Genomic DNA, 23,379 nt, shown 5'->3' with positions numbered 1-23,379 from the left:
TATTCATTTTAAAATAGTTTTTAAAAATAAAAACAGATTTTAGAACAGTAGACAATATAAACAGTAGACAATACAGGCAAAATTGGCATTTTTGAAAACAAGTGTATAGAATGGAATTCCAGGTCTTGGTAGGATTGCCTAAACAAGAATTGTTTGAACAGGCATCAAAAACAGAGCAAGAGTCAGCATGGAAGCCCTTCTGCAGGAATAGGGAATCCATGACCCTTCAGATGCTGCTGGACTGCAGCTCCCATCATCCCTCACAATTGGCCTTGCCTGCTGGAGCTGATGGGGTTTGGAGTCCCAACCTATCCCTACCCTGCCGTATGTGTATCTTATATCCTACACCAGCCTTCCTCAACCTTGTGTCATCCAGCTGTTATTGGACAGCAGCCCCCATCATCCCCAGCCAATATGGCCAATGGTTAAGAATGATGCGGGTTGTAGTCACCAGGACAACAGCTGGAGGAGGTTGTTACACAGTGCTCTTCTTCAGTGATGCGTTATGTCAGGATGCTTAATTCCAACATTACTGAATTCTAGCAGCTTGCTGCTGTTTTTCAGTTCTTCTATATATATGCATTCCTCACTTTCCTATCAACACCGGAAACTGGACCATACTCATTCACGCATGTGTGTTTGAGCACCAACCAACCAGAAGTGTGTTTGTTGACAGCACACATATAAAGTTCCTCCTGTATCCTTACAGAGAATGTTAGCAATTAAATTAGTTCACGTAACATTCTCAGATTGTTTGCTATTCTCACAATGCAATAGACCAGGAGGGGATAGCTCAGGGCCACATTCCTTTGTAGGCAACATTTTTTTGGGTGGGGGGGGGGTTCATGCCAGTATAGGTGGAGCCATAGGCAAAAGTTGGGCAGAGCAATGGATGTGACACTTACCTTTGTACAGTAGGCTACATTCCAACCAGGCAAAAGCTCATGCAGGGAAGTAAGCAAATCACATTACCAAGGCACTTGAGAAGGGTATGTGGCAAGAACAGTGAAGACTGTAGCCTGGGGAGCGGAGAGCAGTGGCCCAGGGTGTGTTCTAAGGGTTGGACAGAAAGGCCTTGAGGGTTCTGCATTTGGCCTCCAGGCCTCAGGTACCCCATCTCTGCAACAGACCAACTCTGCCAGACCAAATCCTGCAGACAATCATCTACTATGTGAAAGAATGAATGTAATTTAGCCAAGGGGTTCAGAAGAAGGATCCCTTTTCTTACTTTTCTCTGTAACATGGCATTATATAGATTAGTAGCCATGTTGGAAGGAAACCTTTTACTCTACTGGTTAGCTACAAAAGATTTATTACCTTGCCCCTGTGATTTTAGCCTGTGCATTATCAGATCTGCAGTGTGTAGTTTTCAATCTGTGGCAACAATCACTTTTAGATTCCGAGACAATCTCTTGATAATGTGAAATGCATTAACTGAACTTTAAATGCGTACATGGCTCTACTATTGGAAGGTTTTTAAAGATCAAGCAAGGGCAAGCTATTATTGCTTGCCTTGGCCCGATACAATAGGATGAAGATTATCTTTAGACCAGCTACAATAGCTACATAATTGTGCCATAATTATGGGAAGGCTTTGGTGTTTGACTTTTTATAATGCCTAGTAATCCAAAAAGAACATCCTGTGAATGTATTACATTTGCTCTCTGTGTTGCACTTAAAAAACTGTTCTTGCAGAGAGAAGAGCCTTGCAACGTGTTATAGTTAATAAGTTTTCCCTGCTGTCAAAAGTAATAATATTAATGTGCCATTCTGAGTTAAATTAATTGTGCTTTGCACAGTGGCTTGCATAAACGTGAATGACATGTAGAAATGTGATCGGGCAGGGTCTTGGAAGAAGCCAAGTGGTGGAATGGAATAAGATGCAATCATTAAAGCATAGTGAATGACTGGATATAAAATTGCATCTATTTGGTAGAGGATGTGCGGGGGAGATTAAAAAATATATACCCTGTCATTCTTTTGCAGTGCGAGCTCAAGTTCCTTATTCGCTTATTTTTTTCACCTATTTAGAAATAAGTTTTCCGTTACTTAGGAGATAAATATATTTAGCTCCTCATTTAAGCCATAGGCAATCTAATTTCCAAATCTTGGCCTCCTGTTTGGACGTGAAAGTGCAGCTTCATTCACAAAAGGTACTTGAGATGGAAACTTAAGTACCTTTCACCTTAGTTTCTGCAAGAGGCAGCTGATTGTAATTACTTTGAAACTGTTGGCCTTGAAGTGGCATGTTCAGTCCATAATGATGGCATTTACGCCCCCATTAATCTTATTTTGTTTTTCTCTTTGACAGAAGCGCTTTCTAGAAATGGTTAAAATATCGTTATAAATACTAGAAGGACAAGGCTAGTAAACGATGACTCACACAGAGTATTATGGTCAGAATGATCAATCAGCTCTCTGTGGGAGGTTAATTGGCGCAATTCATGTGAATAAAGTCAGCTGCCACAGTTGCCTGGCCCCCTCACGGTCTGACTGATGTTTGAGCAACTTTGGATCCTCAGTAGTTGTCTTGATGACACTGACACAAATGTGATGAGGAATGACCAGTTTATCATGAAAAGGAATAGATATTTCCTTGAAAAAGTGATAGCCATGGTTATAAAATTGGTCATGATCCATTGACTGCATTCCTGTTAAGATTCAGTAGAATGACACTTGCATAAACGGTCACTGGATTATATAGTTATTTTTAAGATTCTCCCCCTCCTGCATATGTACAGAATGCATACATGATATGGTATTTTGATTTAGAAACATGAATAGTGATAATGATCTTGAATTAGCTACCCTACAGTTACTGGAGTAATCCACTAGTCTTTGTGCCAGGACCGTAATTAATGAGCCAAGTAGTCATAATTCCTTTACAGAGGCATTAATGGATCTTTATCATCATTATGCCCTTATGTTACATTCCAGAAGTAAATAAACTTCTTCAATCTGTCATAGAAAGAATAATTTTCTTGTCTTCTTTCTCTGAGTCCTACTAAATTTGTAACCATGGCATTTTAGAAATTTGCCAGCTATGTACTTCTCCATAATCTATGGATGGCACATTTAAAGGTTTAAATAGAGTCAGGATTCTATTTTGGTTTCCATAATTTAATTAGCAGCCATTTCCACATCTCTTTTTCTGACATAATCTCCCCCAATAACCAAGATGTATTACTGACGTGATCCGTAGGGAAAGGGTATCCTAAATTATCTTTGTTGGTTGTCTCCAGAACTTAGGCATTATCTTATCATCTCTCCATCAGTGCCTGAAACCTGCTCGTGACTACCCGCATTTCCAAAAATGATCAGATTTAATAGCAGGTCTTTATTGGACCAAAATTCCATCTGTTCATCTGTTTATAATTACTTTCTTTGAAGTTGGTAGAAATAGAATGTTCAGGTCCATTTTTGTAAAACGTTGGCAGTTGTTTTATGGTCTGTAACCATAGAAAGAAAAAGGTTCCATTCTCTAACAGAGTGCAACTCCAGAAAAACTAAGTTAAGATAAAACACTCAATTGTAGGTTATACAAACAATTTTTTTTAAAAAAAAATCCATACACACTATAAATATTAAGAATGCAACTCCTATTTCCTGCTTATGTTCCAAATTTCAGTTAAAAGTGAGTGTTCCTTAAGTGAATCAACCAGATATGTTTCAACATAAAGTCATTAGTGGCCAAACACTCTCTCTCTCTCTCTGTGTGTGTGTGTGTGTGTGTGTGTGTGTAAGAGAGCGAGAGAGATAGAGAGAGAGAGAGAGAGATCTTTTTTTAAAAAAATAATATTATAAACCTTGTCACTTTACCATTGGTTTCAGTATAAAAGCTTTGTAACTGGAGTAGGTATAAAACTTGTTCAAATGCAAGATATTTAATTCCTGCACACAGTGCTTTTTTTCTTTAAAAAATGTTTAAGGGTACTCTCACTTTGACTCAAGAAAATCACCATTTTATAGTTCAAATTGGGAAAAATAAATACAGTAAATGGACAAAAGTACAAAGATTCACAAAATGTTTAGGGGTATGTGTACGCCTGCGTGTCCCCCCTCCCCCGCAAAAATGCACTGCCTGCACAAGAAATGAAAAGACAAATCCTTGGAATTATAAAAATGTATACAAAGAGCAAAACAAATTATACAAAGTCAAACTTGTTCAATCTTACCCTCTTAGTTTCTATTTCCAGTACAGCTATCCAAGCAAGGATAATTATTTTCAAGAACCATTAAGAAGTAGCACAACTGCGTGTGCCTGTCTCCTATAGTCTGCCTACTATACAACAAACTTTAGCAGCAACCATAGCAGCTGCTTTATCCATTATTACCAATTAGTTCGATTTTCTGCTTGTTAGACCAGACAGATGCTGTGTATAATACAAACTATAACAACTCCTTTGGGTCGTTTTCAGACCTGTTAGTACAGTGGTGCCCCGCAAGACAAATGCCTCGCAAGACGGAAAACTCGCTAGACGAAAGAGTTTTCCGTTTTGGAGGTGCTTCGCAAAACGAATCTCCTATGGGCTTGCTTTGCAAGACGACAATGTCTTGCGAGTTCCTGCTGGGGTTTTTTTCCTCCCCCCCTTTTTCTAAGCCGCTAAGCCGCTTATCAGCTGATCTGATCAGCAGATAAGCCGCTAATAGCGCTAATCCGCTAATCCGTCAATGGTCTTGCTTCGCAAGACGAAAAAACCGCTAGACGAAGAGAATCACAGAACGGATTCTTTTCGTCTTGCGAGGCACCACTGTAGTATGAATCTACGTAAGGACAGTGCAATTCCATACATGCCTACTCAGAAGTAAGTGTCATTGTTTTCAGTGGCACTTACTCCCAAATAGAGATGCATGCACCTGTGAATCTCAGTCTCTTTATTTAACTTTGTTTTGCTCCTTTTCCACATCCATTTGCAATTATTATTACTTTCAAAATTCCGCATAGCCGTAACCATTTTCATGCATGTCTCCATTTTTTGCTGCAATTTTGCTTTATATACAATTTTGCAAGCAGTTGTACGTTATTTTCACATATACATGCATTTTGTGTTCAATTCTCTCTAATACGCACATTTTTGTGCATTTGCTTTGGCTAGAGAATTGCATAGAGGGGATTTTTAGTGTGAATTTCAAAAGAAAGCTGCATTTCAGTTTCTGTATTGGTTCGGACAATCCATATTAGGTGTTTTCACATCAAAATGTGGATTGAATGGCATTCATCCCACCTATCCTTAGGTAAGTATGCCAAAGTTTAATGCCCAGGGGAGGGCTTCTTCTAGACTCTTCAATAATAAATATAGTTTGTAAAACTATATAAGGAAACTTACTATTTGGGGACATGCTCGTCTCATTCACCCAAAACAGAGTTCGTTTTTTAACAATAACAGTATTTAACAGAGCAATCCAAAGTGTGTGGGTGAGGGACAATCGCCAGCATGGTGAAAGGTGTGCGTGTATGAATGGGTGTATCTCCATTTTTTTCTCTTTTTCCGGGGGGGAGGGTATTTCTGCTCTCCCCCCCCCCAGATACAGGGGCATGCCACAAAGGAAATGGGCAGGCCTTGGTTCTTTGGGATCCAAAACATTCCTCAGTCCATATGTTATGTACTGAGTTGAATAGGATCCAAACTGCAGCAGTCTGATTGGTCCTAGAACAATAGGATCCAAATTGCAGCAGTCTGATTGGTCCTAGAACAATAGAATCAGAATGCAGCAGTCTGATTGGTCCAAGAACAATGCAGCAGTATGATTGATTGGTTGGCAGGAACCACCCAATCATGCTCCAGATATAAGTGAATCCACAACCTGATTGGCTTACAGTAGAATTCCAGAATTAACCAATCATGTGCAGCCCATTGTGTAAATAATGTATATAAGCAGATACTTTGAGGGGACATTCATTCATTCCTCCTCACCACTATGAGCTGAATAAAGAGCATGAAATCACTTTGCGACTCGGAGTATATTTCACCATATTTTGTGCTTGCCTCTGTGGACAGAACTCGTCCACTTCCCATAGACCTCTCTTGCTCTCCACCAGTCAAGAGGGACACCCACAAAAAAAACTTATCCTCTCCCAGGGACCGAAGGATTACACTCTTCTTCATCATCATAGTCGCCTTTTGTTTTGTTTTGTTTAAGCATATAGAATATTCAAGTGTACATTTCCTAGAGATAGTGGAATACTGCAAGATATCAACCTCTTTTCATTAAGCTTTGCTCAATACATCACTAGGACGCACATCACTAGGAAGTGAGGGGGGTTTTGTTTTTTATTTCAAGTTAAGCCGCTTGGAGCCTTCCCCCCCCCCCTTTTTTTTGAGCAGGACAGTTTCTGGCTCAGTGATGCTTTAAATTATCCTTTATTGTAAAGCAGGAAGTGGTGCTTATGCTGCCGATTAAAGCTTTGAACTCATTTTGGTTCTGTTCAGTGCGGCAGCATTGTGTGTAAGGAAATTATCAAGCTGCTTGAGCAGAAGGAGCCTTCTGATTGGCAACTGAATGCTCAGAGAGAAGAGGTTAACCTCTACGAACCTCACAGTTGGACGGCTCTAACGCTAGCCGAAAGTTTCCATCCAATGATCAGAGCAATGGCTGAAATTAATTATTTATACATTAAAAAGTTGAAAGCTAAACCTAATGACAATAAAGCACCTCTGTGAGATAATCACCTCAGCAGAGGCACTTCACTGTACCTCTTAGCCTGGCAGGGATTTGCAATTATCTTACAAAACTACACCTCTAGCTAGGGTTTTCTTTTCTGTTCTTTTTAAGTACAGCATGTCACATGCTAGCACTCAAAATTGGAAGATATAAACGCATCCCAGAGGAACATCTTTGAAATTCTGGATGTATTTGTGGAAGACGTAGGACAGGTTTCTACTAATATCTGCTTATCTATCAATGGATGGATGGATGGATGGATCAATAGATGATAGATATTGTGTACTTCAGTGTGTGTGGGCTTTTCAAAGAGCATGGGAGCTTTGCCTTTGACTTGAAAAGGGTTGCAAGCTGTGGCCTGCAGATAGCTTACTGGTGCTTTGTAGTGTGAACTCAGACCTTCTTTGAAGCTAGCTGATAAAATACAGTAGAACTGAGTGAAACGTACATTGAGTGCTCCAGATACTGGGTTGGAATTGTGCCCTAAAGGACGCTGTATGCAAGACAGTAAAGTGGTTGCCCAGATGATGGATATTAGAATGCCATAACTAAGGAAAGCAGAGAGAATTACAGTAATATGGGAGTGTGGGGTGCCGGAGGTACACTAAAGGATATGCATTATCATTTTGACTGCCAAAAGATTGCTCATTTCAGCTGATAATCTTAACCTGGTTACTGTGAACCAAGATTGACTTAATAACCAAATCCTGCTTTATAGCAAAGTCTGGCTAGTACTATTAATTGTTATTAAGATTAAGATCGGTGTTGAAGTAAAACTTCTGGGAGTTCCCTCACTGTGAGAAGTGAAGCTACAGGGAACCAAGCAGAGGGCCTTCTCGGTAGTGGCACCCACCCTGTGAAACACCCTCCCATTAAATGTCAAGGAGATAAGCAATTCTATAACCTTCAGAAGACACATGAAGGCAGCCCTGTATCAGGAAAGTTTTGAAACTTGACATTTTATTATGTTTTTATATGTGTTGAAAGCTACCCAGAGTGGCTGGGGCAGCCCAGTCCGATGGTTGGGGTACAACTATTATTATTATTATTATTATTATTATTATTATTATTATTATTATTATGGTGTGTGGTGAAAATGGCATGGCAGAAGGAAGGTGCTATTTGAGGGTGCATATGTGGAACCAGCTTGTAAACCCTTAACTATGGTTAAGAAATTGGGGGTATTTATGTTTACACAGGCTCCTTGATGTTGATAGTCTTCCCGGCGAATGAAAGGCTTTCTTCAAAGTTTATTATCATATCCCTCAAAATAACTGTGGAATTAAACTGAACACCATAAGGAGAGCTGCCTGTCAAATAAGATCTGGGAAGCCTGAAATGCCTAATTAGAGTGTTTAGCGAAGCCTGATTCTCCAGTTAGCATTGTGCATAGATCTTAGAAGACAGCCAGCCTAATATTCTTAATGATCATTACTGAACAGCATGTGTTCCTCTGCTTACATTCTCCTTGTATCTTCAAGCTTGGCTATATTCATCTTTGCATTTAATACAAAGCTTCTGTAATTTGTAACTGCAGCTCAACCTTTCTATGTGCTACGGAGCTGCACTATTTTTAGGAAGGCCTTTACCAATACAGCACCACTGATTGTAGCTACAGGGTCTTCTGTGAAACGTTGTTGAGTTCTGAACAAAACTAAGCACTTCCAACCATTGATGACATCTTGTAGATACCATTGTGTCTCTTCCAGAAACACTTGTGCTGCCTGCTTAATATATGAAAGGCAAAATGCCTCTTGCAAATAGTCTTTTATCACAATGCATTATGAGAATGAGCACAGTCCGCTGTTTTTCTGACAGCAAAACTAATAGTGTTCAGATTGCTCTCACACCCCACAGCTAATCCAGTATCCGTCCTGAAGGGCTATCTAATAATTTTCAACAGCAAACTGTGAGCTAACGTTACAGGCACAATTTGGGAAAGTACAAATTTGAAATGCATCGTAACACCTCCTGCCATTTTGAAAGCTAACATCTGTCCTTTTCTGCAAGAAATTGCCATGGGATTTATATGTGTGCATGCTGTAATGTTGACCAGGTTGGTTGCCACCAAACCTTTGGCTCCTAGCTGCCTTCACCAGCTGAGGAGGTAACTTTCCATCTGCAGCAAAATCCAGTCTACAATTCAGCAATAGAAGCAACACCTGGCTTCAATGAGTGCTCCTAGAAAAGGAGAAAACTGCATTTGTGGACCAATCCCAAAGGGGAGACAACAAAAGAGATTGTCTTTTTGGGGTCAGTCCAAGAGTGAAGGAACCACCCTTATTTGTTATTGTATTCCCCTCCCCCCCCCCCGTGATGTCTGTTGGATTTTAATTTTTTTATGTTATTTATTAAATTTCTATACCACCTTTCATCAAGAGATCGCAGGGCAGTTCACATAATATAATACAAGATCAAACACAAGTAAATGATTAAACCGAAATATGCTGAGAAGTATGTTTCAGGACCACCCTGTTCCTGTGTCTGTAATGTGTTTAGCTGTTTCTAATGCTGAGTTTTAAATTGTAGTAACCTGGGATCTGCTGGTGAAGGGTAGGGAAGAATAAGACTGTTTGCAACTCTAAAGGAGCCTAACTGTTTAAAATGATTAAAAAGTGGGTGAAGAAAAACTAGTTAGGAATGTCAAACACTCATGTATGGCTTTAAAAAAAAATACACCATGATATTATTGAGCTACATGAAAAACTATGCAAATGGCCTGAACATTAGCAAGCCTGTGTGCCATCACAATTTATGGGATCCAGTCTTAGGTTAAAGAATTCAATCTCCTTGTTAATAGGACCGAGTGTCCTCAGTATTGTGTCCATTGAGTTAAAAGATACCTGTGAAAGGCCTGGTGTCAAACTGCGGCACAGAACTTTGTTACTGGAGCCAATTCATATGTTACATTCTAGGGGGTTGAGGTTGCTTGCATATGTGAGTCATTCCATATTTTTCATAAGCAGGCAAAAGGTAATGTATAAATTGGCTCCTTGCTATTTCTTAGCAAGTAAAATATTGGGCTCCTTTCTCTGGCTGTTAAATAGCTTGACAAGAAATAGTTGAAACTGAATATTAAAAGCTGTGGTTTAAAACAAAGTTCCTGGCGTAAACTTTTTAAAGGGGTATATAAATGACAGTTCTCCTTGCTCCTTCTTGCAGCAAGAGAAGCTAGGTGACATCTGCTTCTCTCTCCGCTATGTGCCTACTGCCGGCAAGCTGACTGTTGTCATCTTAGAAGCAAAGAATCTGAAGAAGATGGACGTGGGCGGCTTATCAGGTAAGCTGATGGCAGGAAGCATACCACAGCGGCTGTGCTAACATTGCTGTCCAGTAACAGTTTCTCACCATTAAAAAATGAAGATGGTTGCTCGTATGCAGGCATTACATTTACATTGAGATGGCTTCCAGATGACACGTTTGTTGAGCATTCATCCCGATTTGTTTGTGGGGAGGTCATATGATGCTGCATCAAGTCCAGGCTCCTCTGAAGCAGGTTTGTTGCACAACAGCATTGGATCCACTAAACTCGGCGACTTGATTTTCCAGTACGCGAATGAATCTTACCCACAACATGCTGACAGTCTGGAAGTTGCCTCATCAAAACCAGGAGCTGCATCCATGCCGTGGTTTTGAATATTGGTGGCTATGCAGGTCACTTGTGTGCCTTTATTACCTATTCCCTTACCTATCCCTATCACAACTTACTATTTATAATGACTTGTTGTCAGTAATTATAAATAATGCAAATAAATTCTTGAGAGTCGTTGCTGTGATGAACCCAGGGTTGTAGAAATGAAAAAAAGCACAGCTATCTCTGCTTTTGCTGAACGAGTACATAGCTTTTTTCAGACAACATAATATTCTCCAAGCAGAAGCTGAATCTCTGCAAGATCCAGAATCTAAAGTGAGAATCATTTCCCCATGTTTCAGACACTGTGTACTTAACAGGTACACTTGACATTTGCTTCATGTGCAGAAATATAACATGGGAAGCTTAACTCACATAGAATTAACATGGTAAGGGGTGATTTGCATATCTCATGCTTGGGTGGCAGAGATGTACAGTATATGCCCAGAAATCACTTGCACTTTCCATAGCTGGGCATATTATTCATCTATCTATCTCTTTTTATATATAGGGAGAGCTAGCATTGAATAGTGCTAGTGTATTTGAGACAATCGGTTTTTTAGTGGCTTGTTGTAGAGCTTCAGGTTCTCTTTGTACTAACGTGGGAGTATATATACATATGGAGAAAGCAATTTTTAGATGCATTTTTGGTGAGATTCTGGAAATGCGAGTAGCTCCCGGTCTATTGGACTCCTTTCCTGTGGTCTCCAATTAAACTGCCCTGTGTGCTACCAATTAAACCCTTCCTTGCCTCCTCCTTTAATCAAGTCCCCTGTTATCCCAAAGTGACCTAGCAGAAAGTGACCACGGTATAATTGGAAAGGAGGAAATTCCTTCCATTAGTTGCTGAAGCAGAAGCACTGGCCAAACATGAGTAATTCTCCAGGTAAGTGCCTAAAGATGCTTTCAGATGTGACACAGAATCGGGGGATAGTGGAAGCATGTGAGTTTGTCTCTCTTTTTCCTGCTTCACAAGTGGGAACTTGCACATCCTCTGTGCTTTTTAAAAGAAACATATGTCATTGTATGGCAGGTGCACAAGTTACCAGTTTGGATATTAGAACAAAAGGACTCACTTCATATCTACCGCCTTCCCTAGTTGTACCCCTGAGTTGCTTTTCAAAGCTATCCTTACCCCCAGCTGCACATCAGTATCTTTTCAGAGATCACAAACTTTGTCTGAAAAAGTCCAATTCGGAGGTCATCTGAGTAGATACACATGAGGCAACTGCAATCTCTGAAATATTCATGGATATTACTTGGTGGGTGGAAGTAAGAATGGCAGAATTTGTCATCAGCCCAATAATTCTTCTCCCACTGCTATTTTTTCCCCTTTCCCCTTGAAACCAAAATTGCTTTTCACTTTTCCAGCAGAAAACATTGTACATCAGTGTGGAGGTGGGGGATTCAGTTTCCCACACAATTGGCAACACTTACTGTCACCAGAGGAGCCCATTATTGAGTGGGGGGAATGCAAAGTGCTGTTTATGCATGTAGAGGAGGTGGAATGTTTGAAAAGTTCCTCATTAAAAGGTAAAACAATGGAAAAATATGAGACTGTGAAAGTATGGTTGGAAATGGAACTGCCTTATCAAATAACCATAATTCTCTTGAATATCTATGAACAGCTGTGGTGGATGACACTTGCTCTGAAAAGTGTGGTCAAAATTAAAGGGTTCAGGAACTCAGACTAGACCAACTTTCATAAAATAATACACAGACTTTACTAAAACAGAACTCTACAAGAGTGATAAACTCCAAATAATTACACAGATTAAAATAGCTCAGAAGGTAACAAAACAACAAACACTAACTTATTCAGCTAATGAATATAAATACACTTAAATCTCAGTAGGCTGAGCAACAGAACAAGATGCTGTCAAAAGCCCAAATAGACGCTAACTTCGGCTTGGCTAGCTGGCTGCCGAGAGCTCCCACCAATACAGGATTTATGGGAACTTAGACCATGAGCATTCACCTCTTCTACCCAATTACCTTGTGACACCAGCCTTGAAGCCTTAACACTATACAGCGGTATGCAAGCTCATTATTTCCGAGGTTTTAACCCATTCTCATAAACCAGTCTTAAAGGGGCGATATCACCACAACAGCCCATCCTGCCACCCCATCATTCCCCCAACTCATATCAAATTCATCAAGTAGAAATGTTCAACCAGAGGCGTAGGAAGGGGGTGCAGCCCACCCCGGGTGTCATGACTGAGGGGGGTGACAAAATGGCAGGTGAGTGGGAGGCACACCTCACGCCCGGCGGCGGCAGCTCTTCTGACCTGGTGGTAGAGAGCAGCACTCCTCAGCCATGGCGAGGCGCACTCGGCTGCAGCAGCTCCATTGTTGGGTCATTTCTGACCCGGCTGTGGTGAGCAGGAGAACAGTTTCAGGTTAAGAACAGACCTCCGGAATGAATTAAGTACTTAACCCGAGGTACCACTGTACTGGGTAGTGTCAGCACAGCAGATGAGTACACAATACCTAACCGTTCTGACTACATCTCCATAGAAAACACTTCCTGATTGCGAAGAGATATCTTTATTCATCGTTGCATCTTTATATGCTGAATGTAAAGTAGGGTTGGACCTGAAATACCCTCTGTTCTGAAAACAAAAGCAGATGTAATGAGCTTCACTTGAGCACATGCTGTAGCTAATCTCAAGTTTTCATTCCTTCTTAGAACAGAGTCTGATTAATATAATATTTTGAGTTGTTAACGTTTTAGCTGGAATTTCTTGGAAGATGTCAACGGGTCAGTATTGAGAGCCTGTCTTTCCCCATATTGCCCAAGGTATCCTATTCCTCCACAAAATTAGTGGAATCAGCATTTGTGAAATATTTAAAAACGGGCAATAAACAACTGACAACAACTGATTAAAAAAAATCTCTGGGTGAGAATCATATGATAGCAGTTTTTTATGCCACATATTTTGCAAATATGATTAGATTCATGACTTGTTTATTGTACAAAACCAAAGTTCATGGTAGGTTGGTTTACCACACAAACATCCTGTAGTTCACAAAAAATAGACAATATTGCTAGGAAATTTGAACAGCCTGTGCTTGCTGGGTTTGATGGAAGCTGCAGTTCCAAACATCTGGAGAGTGCCAGCTTGGGGAGCCAGCATTACAACACAGTCAGTCTACGCTGGATAGTCCTTGTTCATCTAAGTTGTTGCAACAACAACAAAGAAGCCACGGGGAATAATACCATCTCTGTATTTTTGATGACTTGGCCAAAAGGCCATTTAAAATACTACAAGCCCAGTTCTGCTGGACTTACTGATTTCTTCTTATTACTTGAAGGTTATGTTTTCTGTAAACTTCCAAGTCTAGATATTCTTGCAGTTTAGGTGTCATTGTTGGAAAAACTGCAGCTCAACTTGTTCTTTATTCTTAATAACTAACTAAACTCAAATTATAGGCATTTAATATTATGTACTACTCACCTGGTGTTGACAACAGACCAGTCATTATGTTCATTAGAGTCTTTGCAACAGGTCCAGATTGACCCATTTTAGCATGAAATGCTCAGATCTTACATCTTACGTTTAATTATTACATCAGGCAGAAACCCAAATAGACCTGTCTTGAAAGGAAAAACCAATCAACCTTAGCTTCTTGAATGATGAAAACAGCTATTTACTAGTGCCGGTGAAATTACCTCTACAAGCAAAAGTGTCCCTTTGGAAATAAATAATTTTAATTATTACCTGTTTAATCTTTAATTAACCTAAACATCTGGACCCAGTTAGCTAATGTAATCCAACAGTCAATGTGCATTATGTCTGATATGAAAGATGAAGTGAGTTTGCTAGAGCAGCCAGCTACAGAGAGAGTAGGACATAGCAAACATTTGTTCTAAATATTCATGTGTAACTAAATATGTGCTAAAATTCCATAGGAGCATAGGAATGTCAAAGGATCTCAAATCATGGCCTCTAGGAAACAGGCATCATTTATGTCCTCCATGTGCCACATGATGATAGCTGGTCCGAGATAGGAACAGCCATTTCTTCAACCCAGTTAAAAGATATATTGTGGAAATTGGAAACTTCATCCTCTTGTGGATCTTCTCAAATTACAACTTCATTATAGTCCAGATCTATCTGTCATCCTCCCTGATCCTTTGAGGACTTGCTCTGACTTTCCCAGAGACCTGCCCTACTCTTCCCATGTCTTGAAGAGTGACTATATAGATTGCCTGTCTAATCTTTAGACTACGTCCCAGATTCTGCCTTCTTGACTTTTCTGTGTGCTGCAGATCATTCAAGGCAAGAAAGTGAAGGACAGAACCAAAACAAATAGAGAAGTGGGGCCTCAAACAGATTCCAAGAGGACTTAGTCTTCCTATCATTTCTTCTATTTATTTTGTCAGGGAAAGGTGTTCAAATTTTTGTGCCCTTTCTTATCCGCACAGCAAAGAAGGCTCTCCTGAGTGATCAAATTTTGTTGCATTTGAAATGAAACTACAGTTTTCTGCAATTAGAAATCTATTTTAAACATGCTATTCACATTCAAAAAGGCTTACAGAAGAAGGCAAAAATTTGTTTATAGAGGCAGAACTTTTAAAGAGATGTGAATGCTCATGAATTATGCAAGACCTTCTATTTTAATAACTTCATTAAAACACAAAAAACCCTAAAAAGACAGCCATCATGAATTTAATATAATAAGAGAAATATACTGCAAGTGGTCTGACCTTGCCAACAACCTTGCTGGAAGAAAATCCCAATAAGCATTATGAGCAAAGCTTGAGTTTCATTACAGAATTATATGAGTAATAAGCAAACAGCATCACACTGGTGGTTACATATTCAACTGTACTAATTTAAAATGAAAATGCAGCACTAGCAGCTTTACCAAACAATTTCGAGTTGCTTTCCTGCAATGTATCCACAATCAGATGCACTGTACTAAGAGTGGTCCTATAGAGAAGGAAGCATCCATGCCCAATGATATACTTGTACACTACTCAAACAGATATGCTGCACACACTGTTCTCTACCATCAGCCAGGGGACCAAGGACCACTGGGAGGCTGCTCCTCCAGTTTCCAAGAGAGAAGAACATCATGGCAAGGGCAGTACCATGTGGTTGGGTAGAGCCTTTCTCCCATTGCTGGCATTACTGCCACTTACCTGGCCAGGGATAGGATGGGACAGTGATGAGGTTAGGGCACATAGACACACTGGCTGAATTGCTTCCAGAGGTGTGTTCATGCAGCCTCAAACTTCCAATGGTTCTGCCCAGCCAGGTAAGCTGCAGAAACTCACAGTGTCAGGAGAGCACGTGGGCTGCTACAGGACAAAGAGGGGACCAGAAGGGACAGCTAAAGGAAGCTTGCTTCATCCTCTGTGTTAAAAATAATATAAGATATTTGGAACTGAGAAACAGCACCTGAGTTTGTTTTCTTCCTCCTCCCAATCACTTTTCCTTTTGTGCCTCTTAGATTGTAAGGAGGACAAGAACTGTCCCATTAGTAATTGTTGTAAACCACTCTAGTGGTATTTTTATTTTTTTGACTGAAGAGCAGCATTGAAATACTTTAAATAAATACAATATACACAATCACCTTCCTCATCAAGTGGTGGGCCTATCTTGAAATTTCTTTACTACTAACTGTGTTAATGGGGTGCTGGATTCTATACATAACAACAGTAGTTGAGTTATTGCCCGAAGGGCAACAGTTCTCAGCCTATGAATATTTATGATTCTATCAACCAAAGGAGGATGAATATTTGCATTCCATTCCATAGTGTTCTGACCACTAGCTATCACCTGCTTCTGAAAAGTTCAGGACACTTGAAACATGCCACTTCAATTGCTCTCAAATCCCTACCTGTTTACATGAGTCCCACTTTGTTTTCCAAATGTGCACATAGGAATAAAGGCTTAGCCTTCAAATGAGTGATATTCCTTAGCATTTTTTCATGCTTACAGAGATGCAAGCAAAAATACACCTCTCACTTGGTTCACCAGCTGGTTCACCTTTGGACAGAGATGATTTGGCCACTGTAGTCTTGTGGCTGCCAGGCTGAAATGTAATGTACCATCAGGCTGCCCTTGAGGACTACTCTGATACCTCAAACTGGTCCAAGATTATTGGCTGGGCTTCCAATTAGAATTAGAATTCACATTGCCCCTGTTTTAAAACACCTGCATTGATTGCTTGTTCGTTTTCAGATCCAGTACAAGATGCTCACATTAATGTTTACAGCCCTAAACAACTTAGGCCCCAAATATTTGAAAGACCATCACCTTCCCTTCAGACACTTCTCAGGTGTTAAGATGGAGAGAGGTGACACTCTTGGTAGTTCTACTGCCCTCTAGGTTTGAGGGGTGGCAAGACTTCAAGAGGCCATTCTCTGGAGTAGCCCACAAGTTGCAGAATTCCCTCCCCAAAGGTGATGGTGGGGATCTGGCACCTTCATTATGTAGTTTTTGTTGTATGCCAAAGGATTTGTCCTGTTCGTAGAAAGCATGGCTCCAAGCGGTTTTCTAGGCATGGGTTCAAGAGACTTCCTGTTTACCCTACCATTTTCCCCAGGAAAACCCACTCTTTAGCGCTGAATTGGAGCAAATGCCCATCTGTGGAAAACCTGATTGGCATTTGTGTCAATTCAGCAGTAAAGATTGGGCGCTCATCCAGTTTCCCAGTGGAAAGCAGAAGGACAAACATATAGTCTGGATGAGCCTGAAGATGCACCTCTCTATCCTGGCCTTCGACACAGACACACCCATTTGGACACTCGCGTTGTAATTTGTCTGTTTAGAATTGTAGTAACCTACCCTAGGGCTCATGGAGAAGGGCCAGTATGCCCTGGTGCCTCTGTGGTGCAGAGTACAGTATAGGGCTGAGCTTTCGATCCTTCCCCTCTAGGTGCAATTCTGAAATCATAATGATGCACAGGAATATCTCTCGGCACTTGGTTCCTTGTATCTGTAAGATGCAAATAATAATTAGCTATTTTACAAGAATGAGGATATGGGTTATACTTTTCACTCTGGATGATAAATAATAATAATAAATTGCCATCACGACAGGAGCAGCAGTGAAACAAATTTCTAAATACTACAGGCTCCCAATTACGGCAGCCAGCGTTTGCTGCACTTGGGGCAATCTGTCAGAGTAGCACGTAGGCTCATCAGCAGGATTAATTTATTTTTAATAATACAGGAAGCTGCTGCACTTCAGATACCCATTGAAAAATGTGTTTATTTCTTGTTTTGGAAACATGATTCTGTGTGGGGGGAAATAACACATATAAACTGAAATACGGACGAGCACCACCAAAGACTGATAGAGCTGCTTTGAAAGTCTAGGTCTGGTCAAGGCTTAAGTTGTGGCTTAAACAGATAGATGTTTAAGACTTTCAAGGTGCATGCATTTTATTTTATTTTATTTTTACAGCATTGCAAGTGTTTTATAAACTCAGGTGTTCCTACAAACCTCTGGGAAAACCTGCATTACTTTTTTATGAAATTAATAAAAAGCACGGATAAGAAGCTCTGGTGTTCTAGTGCATTACTGTCATTTGAAAAACCTATTGGATCAAAGGAAGACTGTTTCATCTCTGTGGTGCTCCTTCCCTGCAATAAGGCATGGAAAACATTGTTTTTTTTTCTGGAAGGGAGAATAGGATGCAGCTGCCCCAGTCAAATGCAAATTTAGCCTCAGCCAGCCTTACCTTAAGAGCTGAGCAATCCTTCCTCACTAATTGTCCAGGCACTTCACAAAAACAACTGCACAAAAAATGTCATATTTTAATAGCAGGATGTGTTCCCACCCCCAGTAGGTGCTGAATGGAGAGAAAGCCTTGTCTTGATGCATTGCCTTTCTAATAATGTTGCCTTTTGAAGAGAAAGAAAGAGGTATTTCTCCTGCTTTGTGTTTATTATGATGTCTTTCTTCTAAGCTGTGATGAATATTCTGTTCAAGGTTCTCTGCAGGAATTCCTTTCATTCTGCAGAGCCACCCGGTGATTTACAAAGAGCTACATCTCCCACACTCCTCAAATCAAAATATTTATGGTCAAAACTTTCCGGTGATATCCAGCTATATTTAATATGATTTGCTAAAGCCATATTAGAAGGTTATATAACTTGTATCAGGCAAAGCTTGAAATCCAATGCAGTCTGCATGCAGCCTCTGCCTGGTGTGCTAGCAAGCAGGAACCTATCTCCTTTGTTGGACCCAAACAATCACAATTTTGCCTAACCCAGCTGCAGGATTCAGGCTAAGCAATTTTAGATTTTTGCTTCCATCCACTGCCAATAACAAAACTGACCTTGAGTCTCCTGGTTTGATAAAGTCAGGGTTATTATTATTGTTGTTATTGTTATTATTATTATTATTATTCTCACTAACTTTTATTTCATTTATTTATTAAATTTGTATACCACCCTTCATTCAAAAATGTCAGGGCAGTTCACATACGCCTGCCATACATCCAGGGAAACCCCCAGACGTGCCCTCTTTTGGGGACCAACATGCCTATCTGGGCGGATTTTTACGTTGTAAAGAAAATGTCCGGGTTTTTTGTGCTCAGGCTGCTCTGCACGCCATGGCTGCTGCCAGCCCGAGCTGGGGAAAGAGGTGCACGGGTGTGGCGGTGGGGTGGCAGCTCCATGCACCCCTCTTTCCCCAGCTCAGGCTGGCAGCAGCTCAGGTTGTCCTCTTTTTTCTCTTCAATATATGGCCACCCTAAGTTCACAGCATAAAAATACAAATACAAAGTACATAATAAAAACAAAACAAACCCATAACGCCCCCCCCCAAAAAAAAATCTTAACGAAACAATGCAAGCACCAATTCAAGCATATTGAATTTCACAAAAGTTTGAGCTGGTTCTTATTTTAAATGAATTGCTAAAGTCTAAGGTATTCATTGGCTTCATTGGGCTCAGTATGTCCTGCCCTCAACCACTTCCTAAACCAGTTTATATGGTTTGTTGTTGTTGTTGTTTAACTATTTCTGTTACCATCACTATTGTTAGTGGTATTTTGCCAGAAAAACAGGTGCCAGAGCGCATCATGAACTTCTGTCTTATTCTCTTAGGATGGACATGGTGCCCTCCTAAGAGGTGTTGTAGCTGAGCTCTGGTGAGCTCCAACTGAAAAAAAAGCCCTCTTGTCACCCTCAAAATTTTTCAAACCATTTCATTGTGCCCTTCCCAATCTATAAGCCAACTGCTAAAGCCTCAATACTGAGACACAATACGGAGACACAATAGATTTAGCTTGCAGAAATCTGAACCCAGGTCTCCAAAGTCCAACACTCTTGGCACTACACCAAACTGCTTTTCTTTTCTTTTTTTTCTTTTGCATTTATAGTTCAGAAATTGTCTTTCATCTCTCAGGTCGGGTATTTTTGTCATGGCAAATCCCTACTATAATTAATAATGATCTGCCCAGGCTTCACAGCAGCCTGATACAAAATTCGTTAAGAGACCTGAGGTTTAAAACACCTGAACTTGCTGTCAAACCTCTCTTCGTGGAATCTGCTGGATTAAGCAGAAGCACAGAACTGAATATAGAGTAATTACATTTTTAAGGATTTGCCATCTTTTCCTGGCATAAAAATTGCTAATCCTCCCGTTCTCCTCTCAAACGTTATCACTCCAGTCCCTTGCATGCCAACTCAGAAGGCCTACTGAGTTCAATGAGACTTGGTCTCATATATGTGTGTACAGTCATCCCTCAGGTTGCGAACGTGATCCGTGCGTGAGGCATGTTCGCAACCCGTAGCTCTGCGTTTGCACACGCGCATGATGCAATTCGGCGCTTCTGTGCATGCGCGTGACATCATTTTGCGCTTCTACACATGCGCAAGCACCGAAACCTGGAAGTAACCCATCCCAGTACTTCCAGGTTCGGCACGGTCCACAACCCAAAAACGTGCAGCCCACAGCATTCATAACCCAGGGTATCACTGTATATGTAAGTACTAGACAGGAAACATAACATAGTGCTATCCTATATTCAAAGGGTGAGGAAACTTAGGCCCCATCTCCAGTTGTGGCTCTCCAAGGATTTCTGTCTGGCCCTTGGGACTCTCCCGAGGTCAGGCCTCTTACTGGCTGTGCTTCACAGCTTCTTGAAGTATTTTTGCCTTGCTGGAACTTGTCCACGAACTCTAATAATGCATATTAAGGGACTTGTGTAGAAATGTGATCATCTGTGGGATCATCGCCGGTTGTCACCCCAATGTCAACAAGAAACAGAGCCTTCAGTGTCACCAGCCAAGTCCTGTGGAATGCTTTTCCAACAGAGATCTGTATTGACGTTTGCTGAAAATGTTTGTATGCTGCCAGGTTTATGCAGACAATTGAGAAAATAATTCTTTTTTTTAAATGCTTAGCTACTTATCTGGGTTTTTCATTTTGATGTAGTTATATATATAATCGTTTACACCACTTTTGATGTTTTTAAATGAAATTACAGTATACAAATATATTATTTATAGATTAAATAAAGCTGGCCTACTGTACTGCATCTACCATTGCTCTATCCACTTTTTCCCTCTGGCCCTGCCCACCACTCGAAGGTGATCCAGAAAAGGATGCATCCCTCAAACTGAAAAAGGTATATAGGATAGCAGCCTATGTTCCTTGTCTCCCAGTTGTCTAGCACTCACCTGGATTGAGAAGATCTAATGATGCATGCAGGTATTCATTCCTAACTAGCAATGCATGCTGTCATGACAAAAATGCAAAAGGGCTGATAGGGCAAGACATGGGAGAGCTGTCTGTTGGTCCTAATGAATCTGTGTTCCTTTCCCTGGTGATGTAAGCCATGAACAGATTTTATAAAACAGTGGTAGGTTGTGTTTTGCTTCAGACTAAAAGACACCTGTGCATTCCTGTCTTGTTTCTGTTTGCATAAGGATGTGCTTACAGAGAGGCAAACCAACCACAAACAGTGTTTGCACACATACACACACTTAGCTAATTTTTAGGGGGAGAAAGTCGGGCATTCTTTGAGGTAAATTTAAATCTGCTTTGGCATCTGTCCAGGCCTGCATAATATCAGGCAGGGGACATCCTGTCTGAGAGAACAGATTGTTAGTTCAATTATACTTCTGAAATTGAGTTAAATATCCATGAAATCTGCTTCTAAATGTGAAAAGCCCAAGGGAATTGTTTTGTTTTAAATTGCAGCAATCAGGCATTCCAAATAGGATGTCAGTGTGTGCATTGTACGCTTGTTGGAAGTTGTTTATTTCCAGGAGTACTATGCAACAAGGCAAAGGTGAGCCGATCTAAACTAGGAGAAGCCTGTGTGTACTGCTGCCATCTAAAGGCATTGTGTGGCTTTTGCATACATTGCCATTGAAACGAGAGAGTTTAGCATCTATCTAGTTTAGGGGTTGCTAATGTTTTTAGGCCCATGGGCATATTTTGTTTCTTGAGCAACTACTGTAGGCCCCATCTTCTCTGGCTGCTTCTCTCTTTCTCCCCTAAATCACTCACACACACACACACACACACAGAGAGAGAGAGAGAGAGAGAGAGAGAGAGAGAGAGAGACCATATGCACACTATTTGCTTTCCCAAGGGATATGTTTACATATCAGATCCAGCAGAATTAATTTGACCCTTGAGAAGCACATAGAGCTATAAAGGAAGATCTTGCTCCCTCAGCTATTTGTACCTTTCAAGGGAGACAAAGGGAATTGCTCTCACCACTTCATGACCAAAAAGGACTGTGGGTGGGGGCGTTCAGAGGCTTCATAGATGCTCACCCCAATTTTCCAAGTGAGGAGACATTCCAGGACACTTGCCCAGGTCTGGGTTCGTTGGGATAAGGCTGCTGGAGACTTCTCTTTAATGAAGATATCTTCTCAACAATACTATTGTTCCTAAAAGAGAAACCAGGCCTGAATTTCTGCCTCCAAGACCACCGTGTCATATTCAAGTCTTGAGTACTGTGGAATAGTGGAAAAGATGGATGAAGGACACAGCTCTGTTGGATTCACATGTCTTTATTACAGCAGTTAGAACTTCTCCTGGAATCAGACTGACGGCAGCCTAGCTGGCTGCTTTATATAATACTAAGTAACTTGAAACAGTAACAACTTACAACTAGCTAACCAATCAGGAGAGACAGTTTTCAATCCTTCATTTACATACTGGTGGCCCTGAGTGAGAACTGCAACTAATCTTAATACATAACAAGTAGTTGAGGGCAGAGGAACACAAAGCAGGCTTCCTGCACAGTAGAAGCTGGGCCATTAGGGCAAATGGAAAACTGCCCCACCAACCTCAGTCTGCCCTCAGCCAGCCTCCACCTTCCTGCCTTCTTCCTTGCAAACAATCAGGGAATAGCCCTGTTTGTCATTGCCTCTGGCTCCACTTGGTCTCCCTGCCTTCTGGCCTTCCAGTCACAAGGGGACCAGTCACCACTGTTCTGGCAACCAACAGAGAGTAGCTTAAGAAGGGTCCTTATGGATCAAGCTAAATGCCCATCTAGTACAGCATCCTGTTTTCACTGTGTGCAATGGCACTCTCCCAGTTGCTACTCCTTGCTCAGACTAGCCAGGCCACCACAGTCAGAATGAAAGTACCATTTGACTCAGTGTGGCTAAAGAGTCCTCATTGCTGGACTCCCTGCAGTTTCCTTTGGACCACAGCTGGATGGTGGTCCACAGGCTGACTCTTCACATGCCATGCCTCAGTTTAATGGTTCAAGACCCATTATGTCTTGACACCAAATGAAATTTATTCTTGCAGTTGCCTTTTCCTTTGTATAAAAGTCCTGAGCTGGGCAGATTATCAAAACAGTTGACAACATCATGAAATTATCCAGTGACCTTTGTATGTTGTATCTTCACTGATTTTACACATGTTCAGTATATGTTCATATATATATTATATTCAGTGTTACTGAAATTTTAAAATCATATTTCCTTTCCTTACCTGAAAATAATGCATGTCCCTTTGAGGTTACGAATTACACTTTTTAAAATAAGATATCTGCACCTTGATTTATGCAGCCTGCTGCGCAGGGTCCTCTTTTTTATCTTTAATCATCTTTGGGCTAGCTGATTTCCTATTACTTGAAGTGGCATGTCTT

The 23,379-nt window shown here is 40.8% G+C and overlaps 1 protein-coding gene across 4 annotated transcripts in view; it reads left to right on the top strand.

Annotated features, from left to right (window-relative positions):
• The window catches only part of SYT1 (synaptotagmin 1), a 335,884-nt gene that overhangs the window by 273,155 nt on the left and 39,350 nt on the right, over positions 1-23,379 (top strand). For all 4 annotated transcript variants that reach the window (XM_083463109.1, XM_083463106.1, XM_083463108.1 and 1 more), the window contains exon 8: positions 9,826-9,943. In XM_083463109.1, coding sequence (XP_083319235.1) covers positions 9,826-9,943 — 118 coding nt within the window. The remainder of the gene's footprint in view (positions 1-9,825; positions 9,944-23,379) is intronic.

The sequence above is a fragment of the Podarcis liolepis genome, assembly GCF_965112155.1.
Source record: "Podarcis liolepis genome assembly, chromosome: 10".
NCBI classification, from domain to species: Eukaryota; Metazoa; Chordata; class Lepidosauria; order Squamata; family Lacertidae; genus Podarcis; species Podarcis liolepis.
This window is presented reverse-complemented; position numbering and strand designations above follow the sequence as displayed.